The following is a 25570-nucleotide window of genomic DNA, read 5'->3' on the forward strand; positions in this document are numbered from 1 at the left end:
AATTCTAACATCGTGCTCTGGGCTTGAATTTTTGTAGCTAATAATAGACCTCGGGCTGAAATGATACAGTTGGGTCACCTTCATTTGAAGTTCATGTAGAGTGCTTAATGGAAAGTTAATGCCATTAGACTGGCTTAGAAACAGAAAATTTTTTGGATCATCAAGATCAGTGATATTAGAATCGGATTGTTTCAATTATGAATCTCTGATAAAAAGTGTTTTGTAATTGTGAATTATAATAATTCTTTTTTGGAGGATAAGTTAATCTTCAAATCGGGTCTTCAGCAGGATGATTTGTCATTGTAAATGGTACAGATTTTATTTTTTCCAATAACCTGCTTCATGTTTAGTTAAGATGGACATCTATTATTTTTTCTGTGCTTGATCCATTGTTGTAGTTTTGGAGATTGAGTTTGTAACATGAATTACAGGAAATATCTATCAAGGCAAATTATAAAAAATTAAATTTGATCAAACATTTCTTGTAGTTTAATTGACTTAAAACATAACTTTTATTAAGCCAAGAAACATGGCAAATAGAAGCAAATGTTCCATAAAAAGCTACCATGAATTCCTTCTTGCGCTGATGCCAGGTTGAGATGTGCTTGGATTTTTCGAAGACTGCTTTAATTTTCCCAGGGGTTCAATTTGATGTGTTTTCTTTAAGAAAGAAATTTGTCATGATAATGAATTGCTTATAGAAGTTCACTGGAAATTTTGTTTGTAGGTATGTTATGGACTCCGGGACAGCTGCTCCTCTCGCTCTGTCCATGCTTGAGGTGCTGTGTCAATAAAATATCAACTTGGTTATTATGATTAGATGGTGGAAGCTTCTGATTTTATTTTTTCTTTGAGTTTGCCTTTCAGGAAATGCTTAATTCTTCAAAAGCTGCTTGTAGGGTCCGCGCCTTTGATTTAATTCTGAACCTCGGGGTTCATGCTCATTTGTTGGAACCTGTGTTGATCAATGATGCTTCTACCATTGAAGAAGAGTATTCACAAGAATCTTGTTCTGACTGTGAAGAACAACTTCCAACACAGGGGAACCAAAAGGCAGATTCTGTTAATAAGTTGGGAACTTCATCAGCAATTAATAACTTTGAATCGTGGATTTTAAATATTTTATATGAGATACTTCTTCTTCTTGTCCAGGTACGGTTCCATTTGGCATCATTTAAGCAGTTTTTTGCTTAATTTATGTCCACTTATTTTTGTTCACCTTTACATAATGAGGAGGTAATGTCTTAGATTCCTTATTGTTGAATCCAAGTTCCCATGTTGATGTTTTGTTTAACACTTCACTATCTGATGCCTTGAATTTGTTTTTCCAGACAGAGGAGAAGGAAGAATCTGTTTGGGCTTCTGCTTTAAGCTGTTTACTTTATTTTGTCTGTGATAGAGGCAAAATCTTGAGAAACCGATTAGAAGGCCTTGACATAAGGGTAAGCTTGACTACTTCAGAGTAGTATCATGAAAATGCAACTTCCTCAAACTCTCTCCATTTAAGTATGTCTATTGTTGTTGCAACCATTGCATATTGACTTCACAGAAGGATTCCTTTAAACTTTAGTACTACGTGCTACTGTCATGGAAGTGCATATTCCTTATTCTTCCTCTTATTACTCTGCTTTGACCAGCAAAAACTAGGGGGTAGAGCATTTTCTTGTCTTCTAAACTTCGTAAGCTGTTAGGTTCACTTTTTGAGTGAAGTTTATGGCTTGATGTAATTCCTCTTTGTATGGCATGCAGCAACAGTACATAGTTGTCCTATCTAGTGTTTGGATCTCCTGATTAACATTGTGCTTAGGCAAACATCTACAGGAGTTTGATTGATACATTCTTGTGTACATTTTCAGGTGATTAAAGCCCTAATAGAGACTAGCAGAAAGAATTCTTGGGCAGAATTGGTTCATAGTAAGCTCGTTTGCATGTTAACGAATATGTTTTATCAAGTTCCTGATGGGTCTATGATGAATGTCGCAATGAACCCAGTGTTTCTCATAGACGAGCTTGACCTGATTGGGGGAATTGAATTTATTTTCCATGAGGTATGAAAATCATTTTTCCATTGCTTTATATAAACTATAGGCATCAATAATTGTAATAAATCCAGTTCCCCTATTACATCTTTACGCATATCTTTTGTTATGTTTTGCAGTATTCTCTTGCTAACTTAAGAGAAGAGAGGAGAAATCTGTACTTGATTCTTTTTGACTATGTGTTGCATCAAATAAATGAAGCATGCGTAGCAGCTGGGGAATCTGAATTTAGTGATGATGAGATTCATTCTATTGCAACTCTCCTCACTCTTGCGAATGCACCTGAAGCCTTTTACATTTCTGTTAAGCTGGGTTTGGAAGGCATTGGGGAGCTTCTGAGAAGATCAATTTCTGGTGCGCTATCTAGATATCCCAACAATGAACGACTCAATATGGTAAGCTGAAGGTAGAATGAATTGCCCTGGGTCTTCATTCCTTGTTTCTTATAAGGAAATCACAGAAGACTTACTCTTCAAGAAACCCAAGGACTACTCGCAAGCACACGTGCACATACACAAAATCTTTTACTCTGTGCATGTGCAATCGCATGTGGTCTCTATCATTTATATTTGAAAATTCAATTTCTGGGCATGAAATTATTTGCTTCGGATTTTTTGTTTCTTTTTGCAAATTGGATGACTAGAAATGTTTAACTTCATTTCTATGTTTGTCTGTAATTACCCATGCCTGCTGTTGTCTGAATGATCTGATGATAACAGTAGTCTTTTGAAGGCCCTTTTTCCCAGGTGCCATAAGGATAACAATAATATATATTATGCTGATATCTTCAGTTTCCAGTAACTCTGCTAATCATGGCACACCCTATTTCTAAATCTTCAACTCAATTCTTAGGGGTTCCTAAATCAAAGTTCAAACATATTACATAAAAAACCAAACTCATCATCATGTGGCAAGAAATAATTTACTGATTAGTAAGACTTAATACATATTTACATGCTGGAGATGTGCATGGGCTTCATCCAGGCATTGGGAAACATCAGTCAAAACCTATAGGCCTAGCCAAAACTAATGAGGTGATTCAACTTTAGACCTCAGCAATCCTAACTAGAAATTGAAGTTCTGGCTAAGCTGTTGGTTACTCAACTCATTCATATCCTACGTTGTTCCTGGTTCTTCTTTGTAGCTGAAGCTGTAGCATGTCTACAGTGACTGCTGTTTCAAAAACCTGTCATGTATAACACATGCATTACGAAATAGGTTTTGATTGGACTAAATGTACCTACCTTCCTTTGCAAGACAGTTTTAACCAACTTTCATTTTTTTTGGACAGCATTATATGTGATGGCGCCAAAATTTGACCTGATTATGTTCACATATCCAACTGCATTTGGTTTGCCTAGCTTTTGGCAGTGACACATCTTCAGTATTGTACATTGTAATTTATGCTTATCACATTAAATTGCATAGCATTTATCCTTGTTCATTTCATGTTGGTGGTGTTGGTATGTAATTGCTGATATGTGTTGCACCAGTTCATAGAATTTATAGGCACAAACATATCTTTCCATGAACTGCTGATTAATTATGGTTTCTTTATTATCGATTTGGCTTCTTTCTGAATCTAACCTGTTCCTTGCAGCTCTTGGAGAATGTAACAGAGAAATTTAATGCAATAATTAGTTCCTTTACTCATTTGGACAAAGAGTTCTCTCATCTGATTGAAACAACCCAATCTTACAAGTTTCTGGAAAGTGTAGAGAGTGCAGTTCCAAGAAATGGTGTCGGCGTGAAAGCAAAACTGTCATGGGCCACTTTGCATTCTCTTCTTCACTCAGAAAGGATTGCTTACCGTCAGAATGGCTATACCTGGTTGGGTGATTTACTTATTGCCGAGATTACTGAGGGAAGGGATGTGAATGTATGGTCAAATGTTAAAGAATTGCAGCGAAAAATTGCCTATGCTGGTGTACATGATTCTTCTGTTTCTTCAGATGTTCCTTTATCAATTTGGCTTTTGTGCGGGCTTTTGAAGTCTAAACATAATATCATCAGATGGGGCTTCTTGTTTGTTCTAGAGAGACTTCTCATGCGATGCAAATTTTTGTTAGACAAGAATGAAATGCAACACCCAAGGAGCAGTAATGCTAGTCATGAGCATGCAGATAGCAGACTCGAGAAAGCAAATGCTGTGATAGATATTATGAGCAGTGCTCTATCCTTAGTGGCTCAAATAAATGAAACAGATCGTATCAACATTTTGAAGGTAATTTGTTGGTCAACAAATACAACAATTGACCAACCCAAATAGCTTCCTGATATTTGGGGGCAATGCCTACAATGAAAAAGATCTATATTCGCATTGTTCTTCATAGAATAATTTGACTAGATAGTTGGCATTGCCGTCTTGCCTTGAATGTCCTGGAGATTAATATTTGAAATTGTCTGAATATTAATGCAGTAGTGAAATTCGTTGCATCTTCCCTTGCATTCAAGGGGTTCTGAAAAGTTGAAAGACCTGGTTTTATTATCCTGAAAAAATAAACAAACAAATAAAATAAAAGATGCAACATAGCACAATGTTTTCTATTTACGTTATGCTCTTCACTCTGGGAAGTAACCATGTTCTTTCCTTTTAAAGTATGGTTTCAGGAATTGAATTGCTTGCTTCTACCTTTTCTTATCTTTCAATTCATAATATGCATTGCATTGGAAAACTCCTATAAGGTTTATTTGCCCCAACTCATGTTCCATTGGTGTTTTCTAAGCAGATGTGTGACATATTGTTCTCTCAATTGTGCCTGAAAGTTCTCCCTGCAACTGCAATCCCAAATGGTGAAGGAATGCAAAAAAGTAAAGTCTGTGGTGAAGCGGATGAAAATAAGAAAAATGATACAAGTGATCGCACCTCTCAACTAAATGACTTCCACTGGAATGAATTCTTGGAAGAAGCTGATAGCAGATCCAGATCTAGCTACAGCATCAATAGTTCTCTGATATGCAAGACAGCATCAATGGCAGCAATGCTTCTCCAAGGACAGGCTATTGTTCCTATGCAATTAGTTGCACGTGTTCCTGCTGTGTTGTTGTATTGGCCACTTATTCAACTAGCTGGTGCAGCAACAGACAATATTGCGTTGGGGGTTGCTGTTGTAAGCAAAGGAAGAGGAAATCTTCCTGGTGCAGCATCGGATATCAGGGCAACTCTTCTATTGCTTCTAATCGGTAAATGCACGGCAGATCCTTCTGCTTTCCAGGAAGTTGGCGGAGAAGAGTTTTTTAGGTGATTCCTCTCTTCTCTACTTCCCAGGAATGATTTGCCATGCCATTGTTTAAGTCATGCCAACTCCTTTTGCTTTTTGCTTCTGGCAGGGAACTTCTAGATGATACAGATTCAAGGGTAGCGTATTACTCTTCAGCTTTTCTTTTAAAGGCAAGATACTATCTTATTCTCACTAGAAAACTTCAATTATTTATTTTTCTAATTATAAGTTGAATTTTGCTGAATCCTTCAAATCTGAATTTTTCAGAGAATGATGACAGAAAAACCTGATGAATACAAGCACATGCTTCAGAATCTCATCTTTAAAGCACAGCAGGTAAGGCTTTATTTGTGCTTGAAATAATGCAATTCTTAAATATGGAATGCTCATTGTCTGGGAAAAGATATACGGGAGAATGAACTGGGTATGTTTGTCTCATAATATTCTGAGTTGGGAAAGCTATTATGGTTAGCTGATTTGGGGGTGAGATGTCTGAGAGGTGATCAATGTATGGCCATTTTCGTGTTTAAAGTACTGACATAGAATATCTACAAGTTGTCATAAAGTTTCATTATCACCATGTCTAGTTCTGGTGTATTTCAGTAACTCTAATCATGAAATACCAGAGGTCATACATTGCTTGTGTGCTTGCTTTTGTTTTATGCAGAGCAACAATGAGAAGCTGTTGGAAAATCCATACCTTCAGGTGCGCGGCCTGCTTCAACTCTCAAATGATGGCTTGTAATATAGTGACTCTCATAGACACTGCAATGCTGTGTAGTTTGAAGTTCTTTACTCTTGTCAAACGTGATCTTTCACTCACCCGGGGACATTTGACAAAGTCTTGAAGGTCCATAATCAGATCATGCCTGGTCTTTTGCAATAACACAGGTTGGTATCTGTTATATGGAAATACTTCAACTGGGCAAAATATTTGATTAAAGTGGAGTAACAGGTTCCAGACCTCCTCCCTGACATACCAATGAAATAAATGAAATAAAGGCTCAGGTTAACAGTGAAATAAGAAAAAAAGGCTCAGGACACGAGGCGAAAGCTGAGAAATCACTGTGGACCTTATATGGTCCAAGATCAACTGCGTCTTCAATTGTTGCACCAATTCTCCTAAGATGGATATGCATTGAACAGACTGAAGAATTTTTTGATTGGTGTACCAAGTTGAAATATATGCAGCAAGCACTAAAAGATTGGCCAGTGTAAAAGATGTTCAGGAACTTTTGGAGCAACCCTGTTCAATGATTCCAGTCATTGGTTTTTTTGCCGCTAAAATCTAACAGAGTTCAGAGGTTTAAAATGTTATCAGGTATTGTCTTCAGTCCTCAATTATTATCGCTATTTGTGTATTTTTCACTTGTTTATTGTGCTTCTGAATACCACATCTTCGTCTTTGCGTGTGATGAAACCATATAAGTTGTTTATAGGTTCATATTAAAGGGCCATTGTCAAATATAATTGTATCTGTTTTGGGCTTGAAACCAAGATGGTCGGAGCTCTAAAGCAATCCCTCTCTGCAAAGATTCTGAAAGATAGCTCTATTTCTGTCGTTCCTAGACCACGCCTTGGCAGTGGCACAGTAACTCAAGAGTCTGTTTGGCATGACTTGTGAAAAGTGACTTTTGACTTTGAGTTATAATTCAAAAGTTGTTTTTATATGTAACTTGTGACAAAATAAATTAAAATGACTTTAAATTAGAAGTATCTTTGGTAAAAATAATTGAAAACAATCTTTTTGAAGAAAAGATGTAGTACATGTCAAAATCCTAAGTTAAATTTAATTAAATCAAAACTGACTTAATTTTATAACGAATTTTTCATTCAAGTCAATAGTCATTTCTAGCTAGCATATTTATGACTTTTCTATGAATATTTTTTTTTTAAAAGAAGAAACCCCTAAATCAATTGATAAAAGTCATACCAAACGGAACTTTAGTAATGACTCTTTCTTATGTCCAAACCTGTAAGGAAATCATTATAGATGCTTGACAACTTCAATAGAACTTGCATATTTCATGTCATGGAATTTGAGTTCAAGAGAAAAAATTCATTTGTGCTTTAATGTTGTCATGTACCTGCACTAACGAATGCATTCTTTTATGTGGTTGCAGTAATTGTGTGCATATTATTTAGAGAAGGCTTTCAGGCAGCTTCAAATCAAGTCTAATTTCCTCATTGTACAGAATCAGGATTCCTCTGGGCCTTTTTTTTTTGTTTTTGGTACCCGAGGCAGTATTAAAAATACAGGCTTCTTTTTTTAAACAGCCAACATTCTTATTAAAAACCTCCGAGTTCGTTTTTAACTCATAAGAGGTTTATCAATTTTGTTGTGAAGAGACGCCCTGGATTATGCATGCTCAGTGACCAGGACCTGAAGGTGCTAGCTGGCCTGGATCACAAAGCTCTCCAGCTGCATTGTTTAGGAAATGTTGTGATTTGGACAGTCTCCAGAGCGGGTTTCTTTGCATGTGTTATTGATTTTTTTATGTTGTAAATGTGTAATTTTTCTCTTTATGGCGCGCCGCCTCCAACTTGGTGTGATACTGTGATCTTTGTATAATGGCGTTTGTGAAATGTTCCTTTACTGAGTCTATGGTGTGCGAGTTGATTTAAATAAAAAGATTCAGTTCTCGGCTCTTTTTATGTTCTCCATACCATTTGTGTAAACATTGGTCATGATTGATGCTAGAATCCATGTCTCTAACTAGTTCATTAACACCTCGGAACATGTAATTTACACCTGTCTATTCTGTGGTTGATCAGGGTTCCCTTCACCATCTGATTTTCGGCGGTGTTGTAGAACCTGCACAGAAATTTCAATTTTCTTGATACGCAACTTCAAAGCATCTGCAAAAATTGCATGTTAGTGGGACCTCTACAGGGGAGGAATTGTTCCTGTAAACTAATGATCAGTGGCAAGATATAGCGACCTCTGGCTGTACGTCCTTGTGGGAGGATGATCCTGTGTATCTCGGGTGATGAAATAGGCATTCCTTTGAGACGCATTTGCACCACAGATTTGATGATCATGCACCAAGTTTCCATTACAATGTAAAATGAGGCTTTACAGGTGTTTTGAACTACAGAAGCCATAACGACTCTCAAGCTACAAAAAATTAATGCGAAACGAACCCAGCAAAATGAGCCGCACCGTTTAATTAAGATAAATATATGGAAGAACAGGTAACATGAACCATAAATGTGACAATGCCATGGTTCACGTCTCTCGCAAAACCATTTTAGTGTAAAATGTTGACAGTCAGAACAATGGGTTCAGTAATTTCAAGGTTTTTATCCTGCAGCATAAATGATAAAGCACCAACTGTCAAAAGCTAAATCAGAACAGCACTGTACAGCGCATATTCCAATCAAAATGGTGTTGTTAAATGAAACTATTAACCTAGGGTCCCTAGTTATACCATGATCCTGTGAAGCGATGTGCTTATATCGAAGTTCCTATTCCTACCCCAAAATGGCCAGTAACTCTACAAAAAGACAGTGATAGAGGCGAATATGCGAGCAAATATCCTCGACTAGTCAGTGAAATCACTTTAATTTCATGGCTTCAAGGTGGTATCTGTCCAGGTCAAAATCAAGTGCTTCTGCAGTAAGCTTCTCGACATGGTGTCTCCCTGGCTGCGGCCCCTGGCCAATTCTTGACCGCTGCCATGGCCCCTTCTCCTTGCACCAATTCTTTCTTGAACACTGTCCAGTGAAAAAATGAAGATTAGTTTATCGAGACAAGAAGTGTTGTACTGCTACAATAATAGCAGATGTACAGAAGATTAAAGAATACCACTCCATAAGTCAAAGATCACGTGCATTAAAATACCAAGGGAAACACCAAGATGCAAATGCCCCTGAAAACTAAGGCCACTTCCAATAGAGAAATGTAAGGCGTGATATCAGTGACAACAAAATTGGATATTTATAAGCCCTGGAGCGAAGTTTATTCCTCATTTGTTTTCTCCCCTTTCCTATCAGTCACTATGAGATGTTATGCGGTGTTATTCTAACCACTTGATGAGTTATGTTGCTCCTTTGCATCATGCATGCATGCAAATATTGCTGATGCAATTTCATCATGCCACTGGTTAGCACTTTAAAACCTTTTTTTCTTCCCTGGTTGAAGAAAGAAAATTTAATGAGTCAATCAAATATTCCTAAATTCTCTTCAAGAAGAAGCGACCTGAACACCTCATATATGTAACCGCACAGTGCTCTAGTGATCAAGAAAAGAAATCAGGGTACATGTGTTAGGGAGCAATTGAATCAATCGGATCTATCAACACAGATAATTCACTTGGAGGTGATTCAATGCTAGTGAATAACAATGTTTAAAGCAAACTTTATATATATAATGCCATCATCCAGGAAAAGACCAAAAACTGGCAAAAAAAATGCATACAGCAAGGTCATACTCAATGTCATTATTTTCAATTGCCTTTCCCATCTAGAAGGAAAAGACCCAGTGAATGCATGAAAGTAATTGGTTCCAAGTTTGAATGATCACCAGCAAGGTTGTACCTTCTAATGACATTTTTTGGTTTTGCCAAGTTGGTAGTTGTTGTTACAAGAACAGGGACAGGAGTTATCACATTAACCCCTACAAGCTCAATTTTCAGGGGCTTCCCATCAAGCTGAACATTATTGTATCTCTTGATAGCTGCTAGAGGATCTGTTTGGAGTGCAAATACAACTTCGGCTGTTCCCTGAAAGAGTGAAATTTTTCCAGCCACAGGAAGACACTAATACTTCTAGGGAAAAAAGAAAAAGAAAAAAAAGAGAGTCAAACATCAATCTAAGATACCTTTGATCTCCCACTCATATCATAATGAAGCGAGTACCTCAACAAATCACCAACCTCGGAGAAAATCACCTGCATGGGGAGTACCTTATGTTAGATGATGCATCTACATTCCCTAAACTTCAGCATCTTGTATGATTTAAGCAGACTGACCTCGATTATAGGACACGTGACAACATAATGCCCTGCTGCCTTTTTTTTTTATCATCATCGTGAAAGAACTGCAGCAATGATCATAACAAGATTCTTAAAGCCATCTCAAAAGCTACTTTCAAGCGGTATGATGCCAAATAGCAATTTATACTATACCATCACGGCCTTAGCTACTGCACACGTACATGCCCATAATACCCCAAACCTCAACAAGTCAACATCATCATTCATCACTGCAGATTCACGATCAGCACAAATGCCCTGTTGCTGTCAGGTACAGGCTGTGAATCTTTCCAAAAACTCATAAAAAGAAAAGGCATCACCAAGATCACTGGATTTTTCTAAAATGAGCCTTAAAGGAGACACGTGTAAGAGATTGAAATTTTAAAATATCAAAACTTTCTTCCACCGCCACCTTTACCTGCCCAACGGCAGAAAATAAGATGACTAGCTCTTAACATGCAGACTAGACAAACCCAAATTGCTTGTATAACTCATAAAAATAGCATTAGCCGTAAAAACATCAAATCTACGTAAACCCCCTAAACCCCACAATCAACAATACTTTTTTTTTTTTTAAAAAAAAAAGCTTCAACTCACATAAATAAGTAAGGAAATGATAACTTAAGTACCTTAATATCCTCATTGGTGACACCATGATCCCAGTTTTATATTTATAATTTAGCCTCTCCATCAGACCCATCACTTGCTGCTAACAATATTGGCTCCTGCTGTACTTGCATTACTTGTGCAGGTCGTACAGGGTAGGGTTTGGGTCGGGTTGCGTTACGACGGGCGAGCCAATTACGATCAGGCTCTGCACCCAAAACCGAACCCTAGCCTCTGCCTCTGGAATAACTGTTATGCCCCCCATGATCTTTGCTCTTGCGGATGAGATTGTCGAGACATGTCCAGTAAGCTGGACATTTTGGGAAATTTATCCTCCTTTGTTTTGGATTTCAGAGCATTTGTAGAATGAAACAGAGTGGAAGAAGAGCGTGTGTGATATATATGCATCCGCATGGGGTTTTTGGAGGGCACGAATGTTTCGTTAAACGTGCTGCATGCCACGTGTGATTCATTATTTTGAGATTTAGATTTTGGTCCCACTTTGACCCGACATGGCTAGTTGGGTTTGGTCCTGCATGATACTGGGCCCAGGTGACCATTGGACTCCTTTTCCTCGGCCCGGTGAATCGGAGAGAAACTTCGAAAAGGAAGAAAATGGGGCCACTCACTTCTTCATGAATAAACCGAAATAAGAATTGTTTGAATTGGAAGGAGGGAAAGACCATCTATGTTGAATCTAGCTCAGGCTATCGGTGGAAACAATATTAAATTAATTATTTATTAAATAACGTAGAAGTAAGAATTGTTTAGCCAGACACTATAGTATAATAATTAATTAAATAGTGCCTTAATTAGGTTTTTCACTCGAGGTGAATATATTGGTTACTGCATTTTAACGTTATTTAAAAAAAATATATATATATTTTAACCGTCTAAATATATCTTTCGTTATTAATCTAGCTGCACACATATACTTAGTTGTGTAATTTGTTATAGCTGTTTTTTTGTAAGCAAGACCAAAAAATAAAATCCTGATTAGCAATTCACATATTAAATGAAATAAAAAATATTTAAAAATATTTTTCACATTATTTTTCCTTGTATGCTTATATTTGCTACATTCGAATAAATAAATAAATTTATAAATAAAATTAAAAAATAATGTCTAAAATTATAACAAGAAAATAAATAAATAAAATAAACATTTTCATGTTTTATATTCAAGTAATTTATCTTTTAATTTTGTCGTGTTTATCATAATTTAAAACATGGATACAATTGATTTTTTTTAAAAAAAAATTGCTTCACTAAAAGCTTATTCCTGTAGTATATCGTTCCTGTAAAACACACGAACTTTAAATAATAAAATAACATAACACATGGAGGCTTGGGTAAAAATTTAAAACTAAAAGGTTTGCTTCTTCTGTGGTCTCAAATTTGAATCATGTGGTTGCTCATATGATGACCACTAGAGATTCACATGGTTGTTAACTTTAGGATTCATACAATTAGTCGAGATACACACAAGCTCATCCGGATATTCTCGTTAAACTAAACTAAAATAACACAACACAATAACATGTGAAAAACTATATAGATTTATGCCTCGACGCAGGCTCTTGACTAGTATATAATTGAAAATCCAGGCAATTGACTGGTTTTGACTGGCTTATCTAAAATTCTAACATCGTGCTCTGGGCTTGAATTTTTGTAGCTAATAATAGACCTCGGGCTGAATACCCTTTCCTCCAGTTTATCTATAAAGTCTGTTTTACCTGTATATGTGCTCTGTAATCATAATTCAGCTTTGAAGAATAAAATCTCCTTTGTTTAAAAATAAAATCCAGCTAAAACCACTATAAAATTCGAACATAATCATTGCAATTTACCTAGATAAACAACATAATTTATAATCTCACTTAACTCCAAACAAAAAAATAATCTCATCAATGTTTTCAACTGAGTTTTTTCAGCATGAAAAGTTTTTTGGTTAAAAAATAATTTATATATAAATGTTATTTACATATTTCAAGTTACAAAAGTTTTATTATGTGTTTGATATTGTGGTATAAAATATTTTTAATTTAAAAATATATTAAAATAATTTATTTTTTAGTTTTTAATATTGAAAAATCAAAATTATTACATAACTTTTTAAAAAATATATTAACTCAATACATTTTTAAATAAAATTAATTTTAGAATACCTCCAAAAAAAAAAAAAAAAACAGGAACTATTACAATTTGAAACACCGTCTTTAATATAACTGCGCTAGCGTGGATTCCCCCCCCCCCCTCTGTGCTGTTCATGGAAAGAACTCACCACGTTCCTCTTTCTAAACTTACCGCCTCACCTTCTGGTTTCCCATGTACTTTTAACTCCGTCAGGACTCGGGACAAACTTAACGTATATTCCACGTGTCAACTACACGTGGATTTTTTCTCTTCAAAAAATTACCACACACGCACAAAAAATCCAACCTGCCCTCCGTAGCCCGTATCAGGGACGGCAACAAGTAAATCAAGGACAGATCCCGTAATTCTTGTACACAACAAGAACATCTTCGTCACTTCAGCAAGCCACGCACTCATCACATCAGGCCGCCCTCAAGTTCGTTTTCTCGATTTCCTCTTCCAATGTCCCCCTCACAGCCAATCTCTCTCTCTCTCTCTCCCCTCTCTATCTCTCTCAACATGGCCCATCAAAACGTCGATTTTTCTAGAGAGTGAGAATCATTAAAAAAAGAAGAGGGTTCTTAGAGCGAGAAAGAGATAACGGAGAATAATATTATTTAATAATACAAAGACTAAATCAATGGCGTCAAATAACCCTAGTCAACCAGAGTTCGCGACCAAAACAAGAGAAGAAGGAGAGGTCTCTTCTTCATCCAACGACGACGTATTGCCTCCCTAAGAAACCCTAACTCTTTTTCTGTTTTCAATGCATTTTTCTTTATCTGTTTGATTGCCGAGAAAACAGTTGAAGTAAGTGAAATGATAATGAATTTGTTTGCTCACCGTACTTCTCATGCCTTGTTTTGTTTTCCTTTTTTTAAAAAATTTTCAATTCCCGATGATGAGAAATTCGCGGTTTCAGTTTGTTGTGTCAATTTTTAGCTGCATCTGTTAGCTGATATAAATTAGCTGCTGCTTTTGTTTGCAATAGATCAGGCTTCTGTTTGGTTGACGAGAAAGCAGAGGAAAAGGAAAGGAAATTATTTTACTGACGGATTTGTCAATTTGTGTTCTGATTACGAGCTGCTTCCTTTGATTCGGCAACTTGTCTCAGGGTTTAGTTGACTGCAATTTACTACATGAAGAGAAACCTAAGATTTACTCATTTACAAGTCTATTTGATTTCGCTTGTGCAGTGTTTCAGCAATGCATATAGATGGTTTATAATTAGGTTTTTCAGTTTGTTATATGCAGTTGCAATGATGCCTCAGGCCTTAATGGTTTCGCGGAGTTGATACTTCCTTTTGCATTTATTTGTCGGCTCCATCAAATTAACCATTTATAGGTCTCAAGTGTTTGTGCGGGAGGGAGAGAGCATCAACTTTGGGAGATCTGAATATTTCATCTTACCAAAATGAATCTGTCCGTAGATCACTGTATTCTACCTGTATTATTTGGTCATTGATTTTGCCATACATGTCCTTTTTGTTTTGTTAAAAACTGATTTTATGAAGTAGAATAACATGGCCTTTTATGTGGAATTATTCTCATTGATTTGGTGTTCCCTTGCTCACGTACATGTGTTCTTGTAAGTGTGAGAGGGAGAGTATCAACTCAGGGAGAATTGAATAATTACAGATCACTTTATTTTTCAATCACTTTATTTTGTTACCGCATTCCACTACAGCTCTGCGAATTGCAATTAGGGCACTTATGATTATCATGGGATTTGCTTTTTGTTCAACACATTTTTTATTTATTTTGAAGTTACTACAGCAGGTTCCATCAATTGAATGTGTTTACATTTGCAACGTTGGCTGTATGAATGAAGTTCTAGTGGCCCAACCTTTTCTTTTCTAGTGGAACTTGTTAAAATGAATTTTGATTTTCTTTCTCGCAGCAAAATCCTGTTTGCGCTTCTGCACTGTTCGCTGATGCTTTTAACACACCTGCTTCCGCAAGGACCATTCCGTTTCATCCGATGAACAAATTCACTTTATCCAATCGGGCTGGTAAGTCCAGCTTCCCATCTGATTGCAGGAACTTGGTTTCCTATATATATTTCCCAGCTGCCAAGTTCTCATTGTTTGTGTTTGGATTTATGTTTTAATAATACTTTAGCTTGTGAATCTTTCACGAAGAGTGCTGTTTCTCACTTCTGTTTTGATCTGTTAGCTGATGCATCAATAGCTAGTTTTTGTCACTTGCTCTGAACATTACGTACATGATACTTATATATGACTATATTTACATGTAGCCTTCCATGCTAAGGAAGTTTTCTCAATTGGCACATCCATGATGAAAAATAATATATCATTTACCCCATTGCCAATTGACTCCAAAGCATATAAAGATACCTGTACATATCTTTACACAAAAGCATATATTCTCAGCTTTTCAAAGATTATCTATGCCTATAAGATACCATTTGAAAAAAGTTTGAAGTTTAATATTTTCCCGCCAATTAGTAATCAAAGAATTCTTCTTCTTCTTTTTTACCGAATGAGAGGGATGTTAAATCACGAAATGCTATTGATTTATCACACATAGAGGAGGACTTCGACCTACTTAAGTCATGCACTCCATGCAATCTAATTTCTATGATGCATAAATGTCATTCATGTTGTTTTGTAACTCAGTCACATGTGGATTTCCCTACTACTTTGTTTTGCCAACTTTCACCTATCTGCAACATTTGTGTGTTAGAAAGAATTGGTGATGTATTTAATTGATGGTAAGGACAAGACATCCTGCTGTAGAGTGCTTTTTAATGCAGCCATATCTCCTCCACAGGCAAGGCCATTTTTAGCACTAATCCCACAAGATATGTTGATCCGAATCTCCAAACATCACAACCAAATAATAACAAGAGCTTTGAGAAGAATAGGGTGCCACACATATCTGCTAATCCTGGAAAGTGTGCATCTTCAGGGGCTAATGATAATTTAGTGATAAGATTTTCAGATGATGAAAGTGGGAGTGAATCTGAAGATAGAGATGACAAGCCTTTAAAAACTAAACCCAATACAACTGTGGTTAATGGAAATGGAAGGCTGCCCCCCATTTTACCGGCAAAATCAAGCATGTCGCTGCAGACTTCTAGAAATGTGAACACTATTCCCAAGAAATCATCAATGAGTCGCAAATTTAACTCGTCAATTACAAAGATAAATGGAGCTGCCAATTCCAAGGGTGCTGACTCCTCGTCTGTTGGGCAAGGTTCTCAAGTAAAAAATATTAATTCCATCAAAAGAAATCTAGCAAGCCAAGAGCATGGTATTGAACAAAGTGTGGATTTGAACAGCACTAAGGTTCAGGACTTGAGGCAGCAGATTGCACTTCGGGAAAGGGAACTGAAGCTTAAGGCAGCTGCACAAAACAAGGAATCAGGTTCAGTTTCCGACAAGTGTATGAACATTTCCAGTAGTGTGACCAGGAAATCTAATGCAGCTTCTTCTGAAGTTGGGCAATTAGCACCAAAAGAACCAGACAGGAAACGCATAAAACCTGATGGATCTTATTCTAAACACTTAAATTCAGATGGCCAACAAAAGATGCTTGTAGAGAAATCTAATTTACCGTCAAAAGATCAAGCGCTGGAGAACAGTAGTTTGCAGGATAGAAATATGGGTAATTGTAGCAAGAAAGAAAGACCGACAAAAAGAACAGAGTCGAGTGTAGTTAAATGGAAGAGGCAAGATAGGAGGGTGGATATTTCATCAGCAAAGCTACCTGGTGGGTTGAAAGATCAAGGAAGCTTTGTTATTTTTCTTAAATATTGTTCCATGGTGTAATCTATCATTTACTTTAATCAGCATTTTTATGTGTCACAGCTTCTCACATCAATGATAATTCCAGTCAGCCTGACACGAGCAGAATGCAGATGGATCCTTGTGTGGTATTGAACCAGACCCCACTGCTGACTAATGCAAATGCTAGTACTTTATCGAAGAAGAGAGTAAGTTAACAAGGAGAAATTAGTTGACTTGGTGTTGTTTTCATCACAATTTCTCCCTCTGTTGTTGAACTATTTTATTTCCTGTTTCCCTTGTGTAATTATGGATGCAAATTTTGCCTCTGGGGCTACCCTCATTCCTGTACTGATATTAAAGTAACTTCCAGAAGAGTGTTGACTTGAATCCTGTAAAGAATTGCGGAACCCAGCCACCAGCTTGTTTGTTAAAGACATCAACTAGTGGACAGAATTTAATAAACAGCTGTGAGCACTTGCAAGGCATATCTGGTGATAAGCTGTCCTGTCAAGTATGTTACCTGTATCAAATGTTAAAATGATCACCTTCGATTTATCATGTTAAAGTTTCTTGAACTCCTCCTGCCTTCCATGCCTCCTCTTATTTTGTTGGACTTGCATTTATTCTTGTTCACAGGCATCTCCAAATTTAAACCCTTGGAATTGTCTGGGAACTGTAAATGTGGCAGAACATAACAGCATAGATATTCAGTTGTTAGTTGAAATGGAGGAATCCTTAGACAGGGAGCTGGAAGAAGAACAAGAGCACAGACACAAATGTGAAATTGAAGAAAGAAATGCTCTTAAAGCTTATCGAAAAGCACAGAGAGCTTTGATTGAGGCTAATTCTAGATGTACAGAACTTTATCGCAAGAGGGAACTGCACTCAGCTCACTTTCGATCTCTCATTGTGAATGATTCCAGTTTGTTTTTTCCCTCCAGGCAGCATGAACATGTTGGCATTGGGATGGACCGTGAAAATAATGTATCTAGAAATGTGGATTTAATACCCTCATCAAGCGATCAGATGCAGCCTGAGTATGATGGTTGTAATCAGCCAGGGTATGATTCAGTCACTGGTGCTCCCTCAAATTCACTTTATCAGCATGTAAATGGCCATAGTTTGGGATCCGAGCCATGCAGTGAACCTGATGCTAGTACATCAGAGCCATTGCCCCGCAACAGCCTGATTGCTGCAAATGGAGTAAGCTCTCAATCCAATGATTCTAATATTTCAGCTGGGGAAGATGAAGAGACGTTTCCATTGGACCATGAGACTGATCAACCTATCTTCAAAATTCAGCAAAGAGATCAAAATTCTGTGGGAAGGGAAAGCCACACAGATTGTCATGCAAACAAAGATTTTTATGTTGATGGCCCTCAGGATTCTTTGATTCTTGAAGCAAAATTAAGATCCAAACTATTTGCTCGTCTACCAATCAGAACCTTTTCAAAGAATGGTGGTTCATCCAACATGGAGCCTGCAGATGAACCAGGGATTGAAATTGACAACAGAAGTGAAAGAACCCAGGGAAGCAATGTCAGTATACCATTGTCAGAGACAGAAAAGGATCGAGATTATGACCTTGAAGGTAATTTTCTCTCAGTAGAAATAGATTTTAAGTAGTTTTTTGGTCTTGAAGTATTTTGCTTTTGGAACCACGCTGAATGTCGAGCTGATCAATTATCCCAGTTGCTGACATTGATATTTGTGCAATTGTATGGTTGTTTTGGCTTTTTTGCCACATTTATCTTTGTATGTGGCAATTTCCATGCTCATGCACACACAAATATGATAAATGTTGTTCTTGCAACTTACTGCATATGTTAATGTAAAATTCAGTCTTTCCTAGTGAACTTGTTTAGCAAATAGATTCAAATGACTCATTGTGTAAAACAAATGCCTTTTGGTCATGTCAAATTCTGTTTCTTGCTATAATACTTTCCTGTGTCCCCTAGTATGTGCTTGGTTTACTGGGAGTCTTGTAACTAGCTGAACCTGAAACATATTAGTATAATTTAGCATTTGGGAATGTGATAACTTGATTGTGCTATTTAACGATATTGCTCTTTATTCTTTGCATGTAGCACTGAATATTGATGAGAACTGTTTCAAACTTGTAGCACTGAATATTGATGAAAACTGCTTCTAGTTTGAAATTACTGGGCAAACTTAAATGAGTAGAGGAATTCTGAGAATTTGAAGATTCTGTCCATTGAGGAATGCCACATTTCATTTTAATTCAAGTTTTTAGCAGTTAGCAATAACTGGAAAAAATCTTCTACTGTTGTTTTCCAAAATTTATCCTCATTAGGAGGGAGAATATGATTCTTAAATAATTACAACACTGGAATGTTATAAAGAGTTTATGACCTTTTCATTGTGGACATGCAAATTGGAACACGTATAAAGGGAAGCGATAGAGTTAATATGGTTGGCGGTAAAGTAATTTGAGTATGTAGATATTTTATTCTATATGGTTCTTGTTTCATTTTATTGTTCCTTTTCTTTCTTGAAAAACTTTCAGTAATTTTTCCTTCTATACAGGCAATGATAAGCCTGAAAGAAGTATATCTGAGCTTCCTGTCCAGATTCAGAGCCATGAAAAGAATTTTCATTCTGCTGCTGATTCCAAGGACGATTCCACTGGAGGTCATCAGCTGACAACTTCTGTCATATCTTCACCTCTTTTAGTATTGAGGAGTGCATTTGCTCAAATGAAAGCTATGCACCCAATGACTTTGATAGAATCACAATGTAGAAAAAACCAACAAAATGATACCTGTGGCGATTTCATTGTAGAGGATGGTTTTATGGACACTGAGGAAATCCAGTGTGACATCGTGATAGCAAAGTCAAAGGAGGAGATTATAAGGGGTATATGTGGAACTGAAATTGGGACTTTCACCCACAATGTGGCGGTTGACCCATTTTGGCCACTATGCATGTATGAGCTTCGAGGAAAATGCAACAATGATGAATGTCCTTGGCAACATGTTAGGGACTTCTCTGATCAAAATGTGCATCCAAATCAGCATGATGATTCTGATAGTGCTGGTATGACTATTCCTTTGACAATTCTGAATAGTTTGAATTGCTGCTTACAACTGTAAAACAATGCTTGTGCAGATTGTCAGGTTGGATTAACACTGCATGAACAAAAATGTAAAGGTGGAACAAAACTTTCCAAGGGTCACAGTGTATTGAATCCACCAACTTATCTTGTTGGCTTGGATGTTTTAAAATCCGATTCATATAAATCTGTCATTGCACGGAGAAATGGGCAATGCTGGCAAATACAGTTCAGTCTTTGCTTAGCTTTATCAAGTTTCTTTCAAAAAGATTTGCTTGCTGATCAGCTTTCTATCCGTGCTGATGATGGCCGTATCGAGGTCCATGGGAGTTGGAATAGACAGACATCATACTTTCAGAGTAGAGAGAACACAGTGGTCTGTTTATTACTGTTTTCTGTATTCCTGGCATAATGTTTATCTTTGATTGTTTGCTTTTGTTGCTTTGCCAAGATATTTTGTCAGTAACATTAACGCTCAGCAGTCACTTTGTCTCAGTATTCTCTTCAATTAAATACAAGCCATTGGTGGGAATATATTTTTGTGGTGTTTTATTCATAGATCTTATAGTACATGTATTGTCAAAACTCATGTTGTCATGTGTTTCCCTATCCTTCACATTATTTTGGTTGAGTTATGAAAATTTGCTTAGTGAATTGTGTCTCTTCTTTGTTTGATTCAAATGGTTCGTGCCGGAGACTTTGCTATCTTGATGTGTCTATTTGAACTTTCTTTTAAGAATGTAGCATGCAAGTGTGAAGATTTGGTTTACTGTCCACCTCTGATTGGTGTGTTTGTGTTCTATTTTCCAATTACGACATTAAGTCACAGGCATTTATTTCTGTTTCGTTGCATCCTAAACCTTGTAGCTAAGGAATCTCTCTCCTCTCTTGATCTAGTGAAAGGAAGAAGGGAAGGCAGCCCATATAAAAGATTCCTGTTGTCAATTATATTCTCGTTATTGTTGTTTCCGAAACAATTATAATTCTGTGCAGCATATATTATACTTGCATAGTTGTGCCTCCATTACATATTTCCTTATCCACTTCATATTTTACATATTGCCGTATTTGCTTTATGTTTTACCAGTGTAGTCTTTTGCTGTTTTCTTCTTGGTTCATCCTCTCATTTATGTTGTTCTTCCTGCTTGATGTATACGTAGAATCATCTCAATCAAGCATTAGCCAGCAGTTTGCAGTCCCTTGAAATGGCTCTTCTTTTTCTCTGTCAGGAGGTTTACAAGCTGGAGGGTATGAAGAAGGTAAAGTATGTGGTTTCAGTTTTTACTTGTAGTATCCTTGTTGTTCAGAAACTTCTAATTACCGTCCTAATACTTTGTTCTACAGCCTCTCTCCATGCTGTCACGAGCAATTGAGGCTGATCCAACATCCGAAGCTCTGTGGATGATGTATCTGCTCATTTACTACAGCAACATTGAGTCAATTGGGAAGGATGACATGTTCTCCTATGCGGTATGTTATAAAAATTTAGGAACTAGACCTAACCATTCTCCACAAAAGTGCTCTTGAAACTGAGATTCTGAGACTGGTCAAACGCTTTCTGGATTTGCGATTATAATTAAGCTACAGTTCCATGCTTTCAGTAGTACAAATCTATTTCATAGAAGTGAAAAGCAGCCTTGACTATGCATAGCTGCAAGTCAAGTTTTATTCATAGCTTCCTGTTTTGCACGTGCAAGTTCCTATAGAAGTAAAAGAATTTTCCAAACTTTTGTAATTAGATGATTTCACTAGCCTAATCTGGCTGAAATTCTACCAGTTACTTTCTTTTCGAGTCATTTTTGATGGTTGAAGTTTTCAAAAAAAGAGGGGAGCAGTTTTTAAAATTCAGCTATTTTTTCCCATCGGGGAACCTTCTTTCCATCAAGTTTCCGTTATGAAAACAGATCAGATGTGGGCTTGGTTGGATTAGTGTACGTGCTTATGCCTTTGTTCCATGTGAATGTGCCTGCTATTCAATATTGTCATTGTTTAAAACTGGGTCATATTTTCTTCTTGTCTTTTAAATCCCTTCCTCTCTCTTCCTTTTACTTGACAGAATGCAAACTTTTGTATGGAAACCCTTTTCCTCTTGTCCTTCAGGTTAAAAACAACGAAAGATCTTATGGACTTTGGCTCATGTACATCAACAGTCGTATACATATTGATGATCGAATGGTAGCATATAATGCTGCTCTCACAGCGCTTTGTCGCCAGGCATCTGCTTTTGATAAGGGCAATATGTATGCTAGTGCATGCATCTTAGATTTGTTCTTACAGATGATGGATTGTTTGTGCATGTCTGGGAATGTTGGCAAGGCTATTCAGAAAATCCAAGGACTCTTCCCTGTGGCAGCTAACTCAGATGAGCCTCACTTTCTGTTGCTCTCTGATATCCTCGCATGCTTAACAAATTCTGACAAATATATCTTCTGGGTTTGTTGTGTGTACTTAGTTATTTACAGGAAGTTACCTGATGCTATTGTACAATGTTTTGAATGTGACAAAGAACTCCTTGCAATTGAATGGCCTTATGTTCACTTACCAAATGAAGAGAAGCAGAGGGCTGTTAAGCTAGTTGAGATGGCAGTGGATTCTGTTGAAATGTCTGTCAACAGTGAATCACTTGAAAGTGACAAAAATGGCAGAATGGCCCAACAGTTTGCTCTCAGCCATATTAGGTGTACACTAGTTTTTGATGGCTTAGCTTGCTGTCAGAATTTGTTGGGCAAGTATACGAAGTTGTACCCGTCCTGTGTAGAACTTGTTCTCCTGTCAGCAAGGCTTAAAAAAAATGGCTCTGGCAGTGTTAGCTTTGAAGGGTTTGAGGAAGCCATTAGTAATTGGCCAAAAGAAGTCCCTGGAATTCATTGTATCTGGAATCAGTATATTGAGTGTGCCCTCCAAGAAGAAGGTCCTGATTTTGCAAAAGAACTCACTGTCCGCTGGTTTAACTCTGTTTCAAAAGTTCAATATCCTCAAAATGAGATTTTGGATGCGGTGGATGGTAATAGCTCACTTGGATCACTGGAATCAGCTTCAGCATCAAATCCAGACTTTCTGATACCCAACTCTAATCAGATGGATATGATGTTTGGATTAATTAATCTATCTCTTGCTAAATTATTGCACAAAGACCACGTTGAAGCTCATGTTGCCATTGACAGAGCACTGAAGGCTGCACCTCCAGATTACATCAAACATTGCTTATCAGAGCATGCTGTGTTCTTGCTAAACCATGAGCCAAAATTAAGGAAGGATGCTCCTGTCAGTGAAAAACTGAAAATTTTGAATGGTTATTTGAATGATACCCAAGCTCTCCCAGTTTGTGAACCATTATCTAGACGATTCATTGACAACATTGAGAAGCCAAAAGTTCAGCAGCTAATCAGTAGCATATTGAGTCCGGTTTCATCTGACTTTTCTTTGGTGAATCTTGTTCTTGAAGTGTGGTATGGCCCCTCTCTTTTACCCCCAAAGTCAAACCAGCCAAAGGAATTGGTGGATTTTGTTGAAGCCATCTTAGAGATGGTGCCATCCAACTACCCAATAGCTCTTTCTGTTTGCAAGCTCTTGTGCAGAGGCTACAGCTATATTAATGTTACTTCTGACAGTGTTCTATACTGGGCGTGCTCAATCTTGGTCGATGCAATCTTTCATGCTATTCCAGTGCCACCGGAATTTGTGTGGGTTGAAGCTGCAGGTATTTTGGGTGATATTTCTGGTGTCGAGTTAATTTCTGACAGGTTTTACAAGAAAGCTTTATCTGCACATCCATTCTCTATGAAGCTATGGAGTTGCTATTATAATCTATCAAAGAGTAGAGGATATGGAAGCACTGTTATCCAAAAAGCTAGAGAGAGGGGTATTGAAGTTGGTTGATGTCTTTTTCTTAAAGATAGCTGTCAGTTTGATAGAATTAGTTCTGCTGAAGAGATAATTGAGGCCAGTTTTGCTGATTGACACCCCAGGAATGGGGAAGGGGTCAAGTCTGTAGATGGTGTGCTGGGTTGCATGACAATCCTGGACAAGTTGTTCTGGGTGCTTGTTCACTGTAAAATGTTGATGAAGATCTTAAACTAGGAATTATAGAAATATACACAGGATACACTGATGAAAGGATAGGTTTTAGCTTATGTTTTGCGAAGAAGTTAGTTAATAGATCAGGTTTTCACCCCCCTTCTTTTCCAGCCTTGTCATTCTTTGTTTCGTTCCTTTTCTGTTGTCATTTTTACATTTCTTTCCATTTTTTTTCTTTTGTACCGTAGAATTCACAATTTCACATAGTTGAAAAGATTATAGTTTCATTATAAAGGAATCATCATTTTGATAGTTTCCTCTCTGTCGCCATTACTCTCTTATTGTTGCATTCAATTTCTTCTGGGTTTAGTGGTCTTCTGCTGCCTTTCTATTTGTATGGTGGATTGTAGAAAAAGATCTCGTATGGCTCGAGAAATAGGGAATGGATTGGGAATATTTTTCAATGCAATGGATGGTGGACTTCATGGAAGCCGTTTGGTTATCTCCCTTCATTTGATTGGAGTTGTGGTGGGATTTGCGAGTTTGTTGAGAGCGTCTAGGAGGCTCAACACAGTTGTGGAGAAGGGCAAATGTTTTTGGGAGAGCAGAATTCTGAAAATAGCTTTTCTTTCTATCGCAAGAGGAAGCAAATGGATGGCAAGAGACAGTTTAAGGATGGACGTAGAGGAACCTGTGTATGCCAGAAAGTACCGAGAGATGAGTTGGGAAAGAATTTCTAGCCACTGGGTTCTGCTCTGTTTTGGAGAGGAGAGTGGAGACAGGTGCAATACAATTTTAGAACATCTTATTTATTCTTTATGTGCTCGGAGAAGCCATTTTTGTCAGTTTGCCATGGCCAATGAAACTCCTGAATGAGTGCTGAGATTTGGCCAGGATTTCCTACCTTTGGTTTCATAAAATAGCAGGTTTTTTATTGAATTTATAGAGTTTTCCATGATTGTTTGTAGATTATGATAAAATAATTCATTTTTTGAATTCTATTATTGATGCTGAGTCGTTTACTTTGCATCTTCAAAATGCTTGTAACGTGCACCATCTCATTTGATTCACCAGTCACCAGAATCATTGCAGTTTACAATTTACATGCTCTGAAGTTTAAAAGACAGGTGCTCAGGTTGTTTTGAAAATGACTACTCTTGAAACTCGTTATGTCAGTCAATAGGGTAGAGGTAGGTTAAGAAATTGTTCGAAAATATTTGAAATTGTTTAAAATCACCATAGCTGCTATTTTCCTGCTAATTGGTAACAGTTAACCACATGGTTGCAACACTAAGAGGGATTACAGGGAGCCTAAGAGAACAATCTAAGAGCTTGAGCATAAAAGCCATATCTCTTGAGAGACTCAAAATCTACTTGAGCTACGAGTAAGAAATAAAAAATTTAACCCTGCAGGGAAACTAGGGGAAGAGAGAGAGAAGATCGTTTTGAAATAAGACCGGTGCTTGTATAGGGACAGATATACTGCTAACGGGCTTCTGGTATGAAAAGGACATGCATGGAAAGAATGTGAAGAGGCATTGGAACTGCAGCAGGTGGGACGAGTGAGAAGCAGTGGGGTTTGCTTATCTACTGGCTGCAATGATGGTATTTATTTGCTTGGTATTTATCTGGAAGACTCCCGAACCTTTATTTTTTTGCCAGTATATTGAGCCTTACCTAATGCTGATATAAAACAAGTACAATATTCTAATCTTTATATATATATATATGGTGATTTGAAATACAACAAT

At 37.1% G+C, this 25570-nt stretch overlaps 3 protein-coding genes across 6 annotated transcripts; 2 read left to right on the forward strand and 1 right to left on the reverse strand.

Moving 5' to 3' along the window:
- Positions 1-670: 670 nt before the first annotated feature.
- On the forward strand, positions 671-7909 carry LOC133705536 (uncharacterized). 2 transcript variants are annotated; one of them, XM_062130797.1, is made up of 12 exons: positions 671-779; positions 868-1152; positions 1332-1442; positions 1857-2048; positions 2159-2434; positions 3640-4263; positions 4769-5280; positions 5370-5430; positions 5528-5596; positions 5928-5966; positions 6042-6581; positions 7384-7909. In XM_062130797.1, the coding sequence occupies exons 1-11, from the start codon at positions 735-737 to the stop codon at positions 6069-6071; spliced, it is 2244 nt and encodes a 747-aa protein (XP_061986781.1). In that variant the 5' UTR covers positions 671-734; the 3' UTR covers positions 6072-6581; positions 7384-7909. The 2 variants fall into 2 exon arrangements, with proteins under 2 accessions (XP_061986781.1, XP_061986780.1); XM_062130796.1 differs by having other exon boundaries at positions 672-779; positions 5928-6581.
- A 470-nt stretch (positions 7910-8379) lies between these two features.
- LOC133705537 (THO complex subunit 4B-like) lies at positions 8380-11227 on the reverse strand. Of its 2 annotated transcripts, XM_062130799.1 has the most exons (5): positions 10865-11227; positions 10233-10499; positions 10083-10151; positions 9800-9984; positions 8380-8977 (listed from the first exon to the last, which is right to left on the reverse strand). In XM_062130799.1, exons 3-5 carry the CDS (start codon positions 10098-10100, stop codon positions 8830-8832), a joined length of 351 nt encoding a protein of 116 aa, XP_061986783.1. In that variant the 5' UTR covers positions 10101-10151; positions 10233-10499; positions 10865-11227; the 3' UTR covers positions 8380-8829. The 2 variants fall into 2 exon arrangements, with proteins under 2 accessions (XP_061986783.1, XP_061986782.1); XM_062130798.1 differs by lacking the exons at positions 10233-10499; positions 10865-11227 and having other exon boundaries at positions 10083-10224.
- A 2190-nt stretch (positions 11228-13417) lies between these two features.
- LOC133705500 (uncharacterized) lies at positions 13418-24823 on the forward strand. Of its 2 annotated transcripts, none has more exons than XM_062130751.1 (11): positions 13418-13701; positions 14878-14989; positions 15771-16712; positions 16811-16935; positions 17100-17240; positions 17366-18320; positions 19277-19786; positions 19859-20178; positions 20963-21061; positions 21147-21272; positions 21903-24823. In XM_062130751.1, exons 1-11 carry the CDS (start codon positions 13618-13620, stop codon positions 23679-23681), a joined length of 5193 nt encoding a protein of 1730 aa, XP_061986735.1. In that variant the 5' UTR covers positions 13418-13617; the 3' UTR covers positions 23682-24823. The 2 variants fall into 2 exon arrangements, with proteins under 2 accessions (XP_061986735.1, XP_061986736.1); XM_062130752.1 differs by having other exon boundaries at positions 17103-17240.
- The last annotated feature ends 747 nt before the right edge of the window (positions 24824-25570 follow it).

This window comes from Populus nigra, chromosome 10, assembly GCF_951802175.1.
Source record: "Populus nigra chromosome 10, ddPopNigr1.1, whole genome shotgun sequence".
Taxonomy (NCBI): Eukaryota; Viridiplantae; Streptophyta; class Magnoliopsida; order Malpighiales; family Salicaceae; genus Populus; species Populus nigra.